The sequence below is a fragment of the Eurypyga helias genome, unplaced genomic scaffold, assembly GCF_000690775.1.
Source record: "Eurypyga helias isolate BGI_N326 unplaced genomic scaffold, ASM69077v1 scaffold23682, whole genome shotgun sequence".
NCBI lineage: Eukaryota > Metazoa > Chordata > Aves > Eurypygiformes > Eurypygidae > Eurypyga > Eurypyga helias.
In genome coordinates, this window is record NW_010238181.1 from 1 (window position 1) to 14,031 (window position 14,031).

General features: G+C 44.6%; 1 protein-coding gene across 1 annotated transcript; it reads left to right on the forward strand.

Annotated features, from left to right (window-relative positions):
* Positions 1-85: 85 nt before the first annotated feature.
* On the forward strand, positions 86-11,959 carry CCDC77 (coiled-coil domain containing 77). The gene is made up of 11 exons (XM_010147773.1): positions 86-132; positions 1,461-1,677; positions 2,933-3,075; positions 5,038-5,134; positions 6,368-6,434; positions 7,177-7,271; positions 8,537-8,685; positions 9,031-9,274; positions 10,138-10,263; positions 10,349-10,501; positions 11,813-11,959. Exons 1-11 carry the CDS (start codon positions 86-88, stop codon positions 11,957-11,959), a joined length of 1,485 nt encoding a protein of 494 aa, XP_010146075.1.
* Positions 11,960-14,031: the final 2,072 nt, after the last annotated feature.

The window sequence follows — 14,031 nt, forward strand, 5'->3', positions numbered from 1 at the left end:
AGCAGCGCGCCCCAGCTCCTGCTCCCCCCGGCGTACCCGTGGCCGCTGGCGGAGCGGCTGAGCCCCGGCCCTTCCGCAGGGCGCAATGAGCGCGACGGACTGCTCTCCGGGGACCTCCCCTCGCGCCAGAAGGTAGTGTGGGGGTGCCTCCGCCGTCACCTCGCGACGAAACGGCGGGCTCGGGCCCCGGAGCCCTTCCCTTTTTGCCCGGTGGTAAGGCACCGGTTTGCCTGTGCTTCCTTATCCTTGTGCCTTTCCTCTTCTACTGTTCGTTACTTCAGCAATAAAGCACCCGCCTCGGGCCTACGTTATCTGTTCTCTTCTGCTGCTTCTATTTATCTTTCCATGTTGTTTAAGGCATTTCTGGGCACAACTGGTGGTAGTAACAATCATATTATGGCATATCTAATGCTTTCCTACAGTGCCGGGAATTAAGGAGCTCGGCACGTTTTTGTGGATATAGCGCCTTGGGGTTCTGATCTAAGCAGCTTGGGTTACCTGCTCCATGAAGTTCACTGCTGCCCCAGCGTCACCTGCTGGGTCACTATGATCAGGGTTCTGGCACTGGCTCCAGAATCCGGTTCTAGACGGTTTTTGTTAAGCTAAGCATGTCTTTAATAAAGAGGCTTCTTAGCTTGAATTCTGCTACTCATGCTATCATTAAAAAAGAAAAAAAGGTTTGTCAGCTCAAGTAAGTAACGAAAAGAACACTTCCCAAGAGAATTCTGAATTCTGTGTGCACCTCTGTGTGTAAATTTGGTGCTTGTTTGAATGCAGTGAACATTGCTGAAAATAAAACCCATACCTGTAATTGCACATACATGTTCTTGGTTTGATTTATGGAATAGTCTGTCTAGTACTTCAAGATGAGATTCAAGAACTTGGAAGCTCCAATTTTGCTATCAAGGATGGACAAGTGATGTGGCTAAGAACATCAAGTACTTCAAAAAGGAAGTTCCTAGACTTACGCTTTAAATTATGGTGGTTGGCACATCAGCTAATTGGAATTCTTTATTCAACATTGTGTCTTTAGAAAGTGTGTTTCTCTCTGGATATCACATAGTGACCCAGTCACAGATTGTCTTCCTGTTTATTTTACAGTGGCTGCTGCTTCTCGTTGCACAAAAATAGACTCTTTGTTCCCTTTGTTTTCTCCTTCTTTTCTTGCCTTCTATTCCTTTCACATTCACCCTCACCAAATAATCTGTGAGACTTTCCTTCCGTAACACTTTCTTTCTCCCCTTTCCATCAGTTAGTCCTGTCTCCACAGTGTAGCTGGCCTGTGAGCTCTTTTGAATCAAACCTTTGGTTCTCTTAGAAGTTGTAATCTCCCGTTAATACCTGGAGAACAGACAAACTAATCTGTGTTAAAATTTCAAGTCTACTTTTAGCTATTTTAGAAGGCTTCTTTAATTTTATTGTCTGAAGCTTACATGACATCAGAGACTGTTTCTGTCCAGGCTGGCAACCCCCCATGTCTCATCCAGATATGCTAGTTCTCAGTCTCCAAGTCAGGAGGACTTTACTCCTCTCCCTTCGATTGAGGAGCGCTTGGCCTTTCTCCGTCCTTCCCGGGAGCTGCTGGAATACTACCGCAAGAAGATCGCTGACTTTGATGAGGAACATGAGGATTTGATAAAAAGGCTGGAGAGATACAAAGAAACCTATGATGAGCAGGTTAGAAAGAGTTTTTAATGATGATGGATTGCTTACCCTTTACACAAAGTCAATATTTTTCTTCAGTTGAAACTCAGCAACTGGTGGTCTTAAGATTTACCACTAATGTGATAGAACTGAGCTAGGAAGAAATAAGTAGGTTTTAGGGTTCAATTGTAAAATATAGTTGTCTGTCCTCTGTCAAAGCAAACAGAAACACATCTGTAGGATATTCTTCTCTTATTAACTTATTATAGTTTGGTTATATCTTCACACTGTGGTGTTTGTGGTTTTTTGTGTTTTTTTTTTTTAATTGAAGCCTGACTTTAGATACTCAGTTCCCATGCTGTCCAACTTCTTTCCCTTGTTTCTGATAGTGAAGAATGAGTGCTCTTTTTCCCAAATGTGATGGGCTTTGAGACACGGATATGATTTGTATTTGCTGCAGTGGAATTTATAAGTTTGACTATAGGCTATTAAGCAGTATACAGCACAGCAAATAAATGCAAATTTAAAAGAAACTCTGAAACCTAAGAATCTGTCTTTTAAGAGGAAGAAATCTTACAGAGTATCTGTAAGAGTGCTCTGATGTGTCTCGTGACGTACATCTGTCTAGCAGTCATCCTTGCCACTTGTGAATGACCCTTGGGGAATAGAACAATTGCTTCTGTGGTGACTGAGGTGCCTCCTCAAGTACTGGCCATGCCTGAAGCAGCCTGCAAGCCCTCGGAGAATGTGGTGCACAAGTTGCTTTCATTCAGTGTATGGGGAAAAAGAGGGGCAAGCTCCAAAATACTGCCTTCTCTCCTATGGGAATGGTTTTCTGAAAGGTTTGTTAGTTTTTCATGCCAGGTAGAAAATCATTCATGTAAATTAGTAACTAGCCAAACTTCTCGCTAATAAACCATATGGATATTCTGATGCTTTTTTATTCTTCTGAGAGTAAGTTTATTTAAGAGTAAGTGCTATTACAGAGGCTTTGCTAGGTTTTTGTTGATAGGAAGCTCCCCATACCTGTGCCACTCTGACTGCTGGAGGCTCTAGCTTAGGCCTTATTTGACTGTTGTGTAGTGACAATGATTCTCAGGGCTCCAAAACATTCTTTGGTAGTTTTTCCAATAGTGCCCTCATCTGGTCAAATTCTGTAAGAGAATCAAATAATTCATTTGAACTGGCAGTTGTTCTGTACCAGTTACAGGCTCAGGGCAGAAGTGGTTTGAAGTCTGTGTCGCCCAATGCTCTGTGTCATTTCAAGTACCTCGTTCCCTCTACCTAGCACAAACTGCAGTGGGAAGTGCGTCAGCGAGAAGAAGAGATCGCCGAGTTGCAAAAGGCTTTGAGTGATATGCAAGTCTACCTTTTCCAGGAGAGGGAACATGTCCTTCGTCTGTACTCGGAGAATGACCGGCTGAAAATCAGGTGGGCTGGCTGAGATGGTGGGCTGGGGCGCTGGCGGTAGCACCTCTGTGCGGTGTGTTCTCACCTGGATCTGGAGTCTTCAGAGGAGCAATTACGTCACGCTTCCCAGGGCGGGGTCCTATGAAATCATACCCATCTTGGAGGTGCAATGCAATCTGTTGGGCTGCTAATTATGTTTCCACTTATTATTCCTCCTATTCCAGTAGCAGAAGGAAGAGCAAAGGTTAAACATACACTCAGATTAGAATTGTGGTTTGTCAGTTTGGATGTAAAAGTTCTGATGTAAGCAGACTGTGGTGGGTTGGCCTTGGCTGGAGGGCAGGTGCCCACCAAAGCCGCTGTATCACTCCCCTCCTCTGCTGGGCAGGGGGAGAAAAAATAGGATGAAAGGCTGGTGGGTCGAGATGAGGACAGGGAGCTATGGTCACGGGCAACAGAGACTTGGGGAAATTCATTTGTTACCAATCAAATTGGAGTAGGATAATGAGAAAACCTAATCTTAAAACACCTTTCCCCACCCTCCCTTCTTCCTGGGCTCAGTTTTACTCCTGAAGTTTCTACCTCCCATGGAGAATGGGAGTTGTGGCCAGTTCGCATTGTTTCTGCTGCTCCTTTCTCCTCACACTTCACCTGCTCCAGCATGATGTCCCTCCCACAGAGGGCAGTCCTCCATGAACTTCTCCAGTTCAGGCTCCTCTCACGGCTTCCAGTTCCTTAAACTGCTCCAGCGTGGGTCCCTTTCATAGGGTATCGTCTTCCCCGAGCAGCATGCTCCAGTGCGGACTTCCCACGGAGTCACAGGCTCCTTTGGGTGCAGCTGCCTGCTCCAGGATGGGGTCCTTCCAGGCTGCAGGGGGCTCTCTGCTTCCCTGTGACCCTCCGTGGCTGCAGGGCACAGCCTGCCCCACCATGGTCTGCACCATGGACTGCCGGGGAATCTCTGCTCCAGCACCTGGAGCACCTCCTTCCCATCCTTCTCCACTGATCCGGGGGTCTGGAGAGCTGTTCCTCTTGCATGTTCTCACTCCTTCCCTCTTCCACCAGCTGCGGAGCAGCAGATTTTTTTCCCCTTTCTTAAATAGGTTATCCCAGAGGCGCATTAACCATCACTGATGGGCTTGGCCTTGGCGAGCGGTGGGTCCATCTTGGAGCTGTCTGGCATTGGCTCTGTCGGACATGGGGGAAGCTTCTAGCATCTTCTCACAGAAGCCACCCCAGTAGGCCCCTGCTACCAAAACCTGACCACGCAAACCAAATACCCAGACCTTGCACATGCTGGGCAAAACTTCCTCCTTCAGCCCTAAACACACTTAAGCTCAAGTAGAAACTACAGATCGGAGTAAATAGCTTCCCCTCACTCGATGAGATCATGTTGACAGCCACTCCTTTTTAATGCCATTTAGTTGGTGAACAGGAATATAACCTGCTGTACCAGACTAGCTGCCAGTGGCAAAGGAGTTCCCAAACTTCTGAACATTTGTGGGTGATAATATCAAATTTTCTGTTCAAGTTTTAAGAACTTGAGTCAAAAAGATGTGTGGGTGTGCTTTGGCACTTCTTGAGTGTGATGAAAAGTCTGATACGGCCCTTAATGTAGTTTGCTTTAAAAACAGTGGACACTTACAATTGGTTGAATGACGTATCTGAGAGGATTTTAGATAGTTCATGACTCTGGAATGCAAATTCTTTACCACCCGTGTGCTATTGCTGCATCAGCCTATGCCATATCATCATGTTTGGAAAGAGGAAAAGCTCCTCAATGCCAGAGGCATTGGTGGTGGTCTTAGTATATCCGCAACATCAGTAGTGTCTTTGGGAGTTTGTTTTTAAAGCGGTGTTCTCAAAACTGCAACAGTCTGGAAAACTTGTAAGCATTAATGAGTAAATTAGAAGGACAGTGTGTCACAATGTCTTGATGTACTTAAAAATAGCAATGTGCAGACCACTTTCTTTGAATTCCAGGGAATTGGAGGATAGAAAAAAAATCCAACATCTCCTGGCTTTAGTTGGAACAGACAATGGAGAAGTTACCTATTTTCACAAGGAGCCTCCGCATAAGGCAAGTTCCACTTTCCTGTAGGACTCTGCTTTTGATTGCAATGTGAAGACCTCTACCCCAGAGGCTGCCCACAGGCCAGATCTGACCTCCAAGTCAGAAATTGCTAAATGAGCCCAGAGCAAGGAGGGATCTGTAGCAACATCAGGTTTTAGTGCAGCTGCTGACAGATAAGTAGGAAGAAGCACAGTGGAAGTAAGTCCTTTTAGCATCAGTCCCCTTCTACCTTCAAAACAGACCTCCAGATCAGCCTCCTAAATGTCAGCAAGGAGTCTGAAGCCATCTGGCAAACAGTCGTGGAGAAGCTGGAGGGAACACCACAAAGAGGAAAAAAAGGAGTTGCAGAAAATGATCAGGTGCAGCGTTGGAAGATCAGCTCAGTAAAGAATAAAGTGTTGAGGTTGCTGTGGCAGTTTCCTGGGCAGGAGGCTGCAGAAGAGCCATCCCCTCTAGGCAGTATTGTATCCCATATTTCTGAAGTAATGTCAAATTGATTTGCAGTGTGTATGAGCTGGAGTGTCGTTGAATCTACTTAAAGTTTGGACATACAGAGGTTGCGATGGAATATTGGATTTATCTTGGAATGAGGTGCAGAAAAAGGCTGAAATATGCTGTGTTGGTTGTGGTTGTGCTGCTCAAGCAGTTCCAGCATCTCACAGAAGCTGTAAAAATCCCTGATAGCTCTAAAATTAGGCCTATTATATAGCATTGACCTCAAGGTAAGCGTTGGGGTTATAAGCTGCTGCCTCATGGGCCTCCTGTTTTTAAGTGGCTTTCAGTTCAACTGTTTTGTTCAGTAGTTTTATCGGTTACCTTTTATCCCAGGCTTGTTCAGTAGCTTGAGTGAATGTGCTGGTGCATGAAGCTTCCTGTTTCTCTTGTCTTGCTAAGGCAAGGAGGAGTATGAAAGAACATAACGTCTTCACCTTCCTCTTTTCCTCTCTGTCCCCAAAATGCTCCTTTTCCATCATCCTTATGAAGCCACCAAAGGCAGGATTACTTTCCAGGTGTTTCTGTGAAAAAAAAAATGAGGCAGAAATGGCAAAACTCAGCCATGATAAAGGAAACTTTTCAACACGGACATTACACTTGTGAATGTCTTCCTTGTCTTGTGCTAGAAGTAAGGTAATGCTGTTCTTCTGGCTATCTCTCTTTACTCTTTAGGATTTGTTCTTGACCATTGCAACTTTGGAGAAGTCAGATGTTCAGTGCAGACACCTAATCTTGTTTCTACAGGTGACTGTTCTGCAACGGCCAGCTAAATCCAGAGTCTCTCATGAACGAAATGATACTTCTCAAGCAGGTACCACAGCAGGCTGACTAACACCCGCTCTGCCATTGTTGCTTGTTTCTGGTTTTGTGCCTGGTATCCCAAAGTAGCTCCTCACTGTGAACGCTTTGGTGTAAAACATGTGTGTACATACATACACATGCAATGCTCTTGGCTTCCCTCAAAATATTTTAAAATAACTGGAGCTGGCTCTTGTGTCTGTGGTCTGCTCCTCTAAGGAAGAGGTTGGTATGACCCTGGAATGGCTGTTCTGGAGCTGTGCAGGTACCGACCGGACAGGCGCCCTTAGCCACAGCCATTCCAAGGTGTGGGCTTCTGCCTGCCTTTGATGCAGACAGTCATGTGGGTCTGCATGCCTTGTTACAATTTTCTCTTGAAAGAACTGCCTCTTCCAGACGGACTGAAAGCAGCTAGCAAGCTCAAATCTCATTCAAGGCCTGATGCTTGTTCAGCTGTGTCATCTGCCTATTCATCATTTACTTCAGAAAGTTTGTTTGCTTTCTGTATATGCCAAGAAAATTAGTAGGTTGCCTAAATATTGTGGTGTGATAGAGTGGGATAAAGGTATGTGATCACCGTAAGTTCTGAAACTATTCTTCTATCTAGCACTCCTACAAGTCCTTGTAACTATAGCAGTGACCAGCTTGTTCCTGTTGTTTGTAGGCCTGTCAGAACATGGAATACTTCATGCTTGGAAAGGTACTGCAGGTAGATTGGAAAACCCTTTTCTACTTCTGTTCAATTTCTGCAATAGGAACCAAGAGGAGCACCTCAAAACCTGCAGCAAAAGGAGAGAAGCTGGAAGCTCCTGAGAGATATCAGAGAGACAATCAAGCTCTTCTACTGCAGGTAAAAACATTTGCTAACTGATGGGCTGAGTTCCTGGCTGTCCAGAAAATTGTGATCGACAAATATGCTGTCTGCTTAGATAAGATGTAGGCTTTATCACTACTTTATCACTCCCCACACCTTACTGTGGATTCCCACTTTCTATCAGTTGATTCAGCTGCTTCTTTGCAATGAGCGTAGGCTTGGATGTAAGAACTTGGGTCTGATTCTGGAAGCTTTATGTAAGCAGATGTTCCAGTAATGTCTGCTGGAACGTGTTGTCCTTAAACCTAGGAAGTTTAATCGATGTTATCTCCCATGATTTGATTGTGGCTATGAATTTACATGAAACCCACAGAAGATGTGCTGGTTAGGGTATTTTGGGAAGTCTGACAAAAGCAATGTGTCTGAGACGGAATTGGGCAGCCCCAGTAAGACGCACTAATAGGATGAAATGTTCCCTTTGCTGGACTCCAGTAAAAGGTAGGGTGTAGATAGCACGACAGAGTGAAGGATAAAATGTACAGAATCAGGAATTGGGGGAGATACTGTATGTAAAGTGTGAGGAAGGATGAGTCAAGACAGGCAAATTAAAGAGCAAACTTGTACAGCAGATAGAATACCACCTTTTTGTTCAAGGGCAGTGGTGACTGACCTAGCTGTCTAACAACGTTTATTCTGGAGCAAAAGCTTCACACACGATTGTCGTAAAAATAAACTATCTAAATACACACCACGTTTTTTTCAGATAGTTTCTTACACATAGGCCAGGGGCACATTTTTCAACTACCTGTTCCAATTTGTCTCTCTGACTATGTGCCCTAGATTAAGATTCTTTGCATCCCTCTCCTTCACTCATTATGTTCTTTACATTTAGTAATTCATTCTGGCTGAGTAATTTCTTTGTTTAAGGTATGTGGACTTGCTGCCTTCCTAGAATGTAGGTATTTTTATATCACCATTTCATTGGAAGATGGTAGCATAGGGACAGAAGGGTGTCTGTATATTGCACGGGATTTCATACCCTGTGTGTGATTTAAATCTTTCCAATACTTCTCTCTATAGTTGCTGCTTATAATATGCCTGACTTGCCTATAGCATGGTTGTTTTCTTAAAATGTTTTAGTTGTTTGAAATGCTTAGCATTAAAGCAAACATAAGTTGAGAAATTAGAACTCAAAGGTATTATCAGGTAGTCTTTGATCTGTATCTTGGAATTTGGGAGACTTGCAAGGACAGGAGCAGAGCTGCTGTGATGCTTATTCAGTAATGTCTTTGCTTATTCAGGTGGAGGCCCTGCAAGCTCAGATAGAGGAACAGACACGATTATCCAAGGAACAGGTGGAGGCGCTACTAGAGGACAAGCGGATTCACATGGAGGAAGCCCAGGTCCAGCATCAGAGGGACCAGGACAAAATCAAAACTGTAACAGATAAGTGAGTGTGAGAGAATGACCGTGATGGAGTCATGAGATAAGAAGAGAGAGGAACAACAGAAATATTTTGGCTATCAGTATGCTGCTTTCTGCAGCAAGCAGAACTGCAAACGATGCAGCCCTCTGTTTGGTAGTGTGTGTGGAAGAAGACGATTGGACTCAACTAGATATTAAAAATGCCATTTCATGTGAGAAGAATATTGCTTTTCATTAGATGGGAAGAGCTAAACTTGTTAGGAAAGCACCTGTCTCCTCCTTCCATGCTTCTTCCAATTTGCAGTGATGACTGAGGAAGGTAGGAACTAGGAAAGAAATTAACTAACTCTGCTGTGATCCCTTTTTACAGACTCCATAAGACCCAAAATCTCTTATATGAGAGTACCCGTGACTTTCTCCAGCTCAAGTTGGATTCCCGAGCCAATGAGAAAGCATGGATGGCAGAGAAGGACAGTTTGTTGAGGAGACTTGACAGAGATCTGGATCAGCTTATTCCCAGCAGGGAGCCAGGAAGAGAGAAGCAGCAGAGAGATGCCAAGAAGGCACTTCGAGCAGATGATGGAGCTCGGAAACGCCACAGCAGAGAAGTAAAGGTAATTCTTTTGCCCTAGGTAGGGGCTCTGTAACAGTTTTTGACTGTAAAATTGCAAGTACCTGGGTTTTGCCAAGGTAGATGTAGCCAGCAGCTGTTTCAAAGCTGGCTTGCCACAGGTTCTATTGTTGTTGGCACTCCTGTAAAAAATACCGAACCTCTCCTGCCTGGAAATCAGCATTGCTCGCAAATTTCAAATGAAATGTATAGTTAGGTTTTAGGGGAACACTTCACTGAGGCCCAGAACAAATCCCTACTTCTGCAGGCCACGGGACACGTGGGCCAGCGGTTCTTAACCACTTGCTGCGCATGCCTTTTGGTGTAAACGCTCTCAGGTAATGGCCTCAGAGTGCAGTGTCTGGGTCTCCCTTGCCGCTGCTGGGAGAGAGAAAGTCCTTTCCGTTCCTGTCCCCCAGCTCTTGTGCAGCAGCAGGATTTTTCTTCCACTTCCAGTATACTTCCAGTGAGGAGCTGTGAGATCTGAAGTGGCTGAATGGGCAGTAATGGGTGGGAAAGGAACGACCACTGAATGCAGATGTTTCTGAAATGCTGTATGGGGCAAGCAGCTGTGGAAAGGGGAATGGCAGCATCAGTCAGGTGTTACTTTGAAGGGGAAGAGTGGGGAGTTCTTTAACTGCTGATGAGCAGTCATGCAGAACTGATAACCCAATTAAAAGGGTTTTGATGATGGAAGTGATGTGAGAAGGTTGTCCTTACCTAGTTACTTCATTAGCTGTAGCTCCAGCTGTTAATTTTTATTTGCCTGTCATGTTGTCAATCTATCACGCTTGCTGTTCCAGAGCAGGAGAAACATTGTGAGCACTGGCTTTTGGGTTAATTCTTTTTGTTCCTCCTGTGTCCCAGTCACTGCAAGAACAGCTCCTGGAGGAACAGCGCCTATCGAACATGTACAGAGAGCAGTGCCTCACCCTGGAAGGCGAGCTGGCTCGGATTCGTGAGGAGGGAGATGCTGGCAGAGAACTCTTTAAGGTAATTAGTCTGTCGTCACCTGCTAGCTATGTGATGATCTTGCAGCCTTTATTTTGTATCCCCTATTGAGCTTTCATCTCTGTAGGAACGCTCAGAGAAGATGGGGAAGCGCCTGAAGCTGATGACTCAGCGATACGAGTCCTTGGAAAAACGTCGTAATATGGAAGTGGAAGGCTTCAAGAATGACATTAAACAGCTTCGGCAGAAGCTGAAAGAAGTAGAGAAGCAGCTTTTTAAGGTAATAGCTAAGCATTTCCAAGGCAGACTATTATGGGCTTAGCCTACAGACCTGTATTCTCAGTACTTAAATGCAATGTTTCCCTAGAGTTAAGGAGGTAATTTCTTACCTAAGTGCTCCTTTAGATATGAATATTTAACAACATTTGTCCTCTTTATGTGTTTTATGAAGGGAAAAAGATTTGTCTTTGTTAATCAGTCAGGCATCAAGCTTGCCAGAACTGTCCTGATTGTACATCAGCTGTGCATTTTTGTTGCAACTCTAAGTTTTTACTGATACCTGTAGCTCACTGAGCTCCCCCAAACTGTCAAGGCAGTAGTTTGTTTCAGAAGTATGTCCTGCAAAGAAAACGACTGGGTTCCGTTCTGGGGGCCATGGCATTAGTTTTTGTTCCAGTAAGAGGTAGATCGTTGACTTCAGTATTGTGAATATTCTATTTATTCCTTTGTTAACCTCTCATTTTCAACGCTGCAAAAATCTTAATTTCTTTATGCTTCTAACTTGACCACAAGAGGGCAGAGGAACAAAATACTTGCTAGAAGTCTCCAGAGTGCTCTCTACATCCTCATCTCTTCAGGTCAAGATTACTACAGATGACTGAATTTCCTGATTTGCATATTAAAATCTTGGACCAAGGACTACATGATGACAATAAGGCACCCTAAAGGGTCAAAAGAAAAAGAAGCCTTTGAGCACAGCTGCCAAGGGTGTGCTGCTCAGCTGTTGAAGTGGCTGGGCTGGCATGCTCTCCAGTTCCAGGGTGACAGGAAATGGCAGCCATATAGGAATTCTGATTATCCAGCAGCCTTTGTTCAGCCCAGTACAGGCCATACCATATGGCATGGCCTGAGACTAGGCATTGCGCTTGACCTGCTCTTGAATGGGGTGCAGTTGTTGGCCACAGCAGTTAAACCACCTCTAGTTCTAGTAGCAAAAGGTGACAAAATATCAGCTGAGGTACTTGGAACTAGATAAAAGTTAGTTGATCGATATTTAATTTGCCACTTTTTGGGGGTCTTTAAATAATACAGGAATTGGAAAGGACTCAACAGGGTAAACTTGATTATATCCCAGATTTTTTCCTTGCTGGTAATATAACACCACAGTGTACCAAAACTTTGTTCTTTAAGTCCTGGAGCACCTTTCTGTTGGTGATACACCTTAGCCTAGTGATATTAGCTTAAGCACCCTCTTTGCTAGCTACGAACGGTCTCCTTTAGAGTTCTCTCCATCATATTCTCATCATAATACTCTCTAAATTGTATTCTGTACAGCTTTGGTTTTCTAATCTGTTTTCATTTTCCTTTTTAGGTGACTCTGAGTATTGGACCAGACCAGGATCTTGAAATTCTACGTGAGGTCCGCCAAGGAAACAGACTAACCCGTAGAATTCAAGGAGAACTAAAAAACTTAAAAGCAAAAATCTATGGCTTAGAGAATGAACTACGGATCTGCTGAAGCTGAGGTATTAGCTGGCATCGTGGTTTTAGGAATGGGACATTGCTAGGCTGTCTGTTTCCTGGCATCCAGTGACCGAAGGCTTGAGGAAATCTGCAGTTAATGTCTTAATGTTGCATGTGAGCAATTCCTGATGTGGCAGATCGTGTTGCTGTTTCAGCTGACGAGCTGGCACCTGATAAGTCTGACACAAAAGTACACGATGCCTGATGTGTCAGGAATATGCTTAGGACTTCATATATCTGGCTGGGGTAGGGGGGTCAGTGTATACTAGTCTTCGTTTTTGTTTGGTTAGGATGAAATTAATAATCATGGAAGGATCTAGTTCAAGATCTGAATTGTTTGACTGACCTTTTCCTATGTGAGAAGCAGCTATTAAAATGGTTTAAATGATGACTGGTTTGGTGCTTAGGCACTTGAGGATGTAACTGGAAAATTTCTTTGAACAAGGCCATGTCTGGAAAGTACGTAGTGAAGTGCATTACATCTGACACACCCCCTGGCAGTTTGACTGTTCTAAAATGGCTTCCCTTTGCTTGGTTCTAACCTCATTAGACAAACCTGACTGATTGAATACGGGGACAAAAGATAACCTGCTATGGAACTTATCTGCGAGAACCAGCAACATCTACACTTGTTTGGGATGTCTTGGTGGGGAGGGAAATGCTACACGATCGGGTGTCATCTTCTTATCCCCTTCTTCCCGGTTTATCTTAACACACAGGGGAAGCCTATAGTAAAAGGCTTCTAGTATCTTCCCTAACCACCCTATTACTGATTTTTGTAGCGTTAAACAACATCATGGTTGTGCACCAGCAAATCACGGGCAGCTCTGGCTTCAGCAGTCGTTGCTGCTGAACTGTAACTGAATTTGGGGTAGAAGAGCAGGTGCCTAGTTGCTACGTGATAAATAGAACTGTAGCTATGTGGTGATTATCTTTGTACCAGATGTCAGGACGTCGCAATCGTAGAAAATGTTGAAATCCCAAAAAGGGTTCCAGCGTGGCTCCAGCCCAGTTTGTAACTGTGGGTATGCACGCTTGTACCGTAGCATTGGCAAGTCTTGTCCACCCTGCAGGCTGAGAGCATATCTGTGTTGGAAAAGGGATTTCGGTGCCTCCATTTCCTACGGTAACTTTCCCACCTTGTTAAATGCGCCGAGGCGGAATAGTATCTTTCTGAGGGTGTGCATGCCTGTAAGCTGCCAGCACTTCCCTCCCCATCGAAAAGAACTTGGTGTGTGAAAGTGCACAGCTTCTGTTGGATGTGCTGGTGGTGCCAACAGAGATCCTCACCCAGTGTTTGGGACAGGTAGATAAGCAAAAGGTGGTTTTGTGCTGTCAAGATCTGGAGAAAGATTAGTTTTTATAGCACCAGCTAAAGGAATGAGGGAGGGGAATTCCCTCAAGAGTGAAGGCCCGATCCAATTGCGTCTCCTTTTTGAGACCAGCTTACTGTCCCTTACAGTCCTGTGGCTTTCATTCTGTCTGTGTTCTTGGGGTCAAATTCATTGCAGACAGGGTTTAGTGCGGTGCCTGGCTGTACCTAGGCGTTCAACTGCTGCTACAACTTACAAGAGACTGTTTTAAAGCACATTGCACTGATTAGTTTACAAGGCCCGATCCAATTGTGTCTCCTTTTTGAGACCAGCTTACTGTCCCTTACAGTCCTGTGGCTTTCATTCTGTCTGTGTTCTTGGGGTCAAATTCATTGCAGACAGGGTTTAGTGCGGTGCCTGGCTGTACCTAGGCGTTCAACTGCTGCTACAACTTACAAGAGACTGTTTTAAAGCACATTGCACTGATTAGTTTAGTCAGAAATGGGTTGATGAACAACTTGGGTGCCAGTGCTATGTGGACAGGTGAGGAAGGTTATTAAATAATGCTATCCATCACCCAGTCTCAAGCTTTCCTAGTTGACGAGTGCTTTCTCCGATGAGGCTAGCTAATTAAAGGGAGTTGGCATGTGAAACAAGATGCTACTGGTTTAAAGATAAGCTGTCAGAGTTACCACAGGTCCGGGAAGGCTGCTTCTGAATACTGCTGCCTAAGGAAATGTTAGCCGCTTGTTCA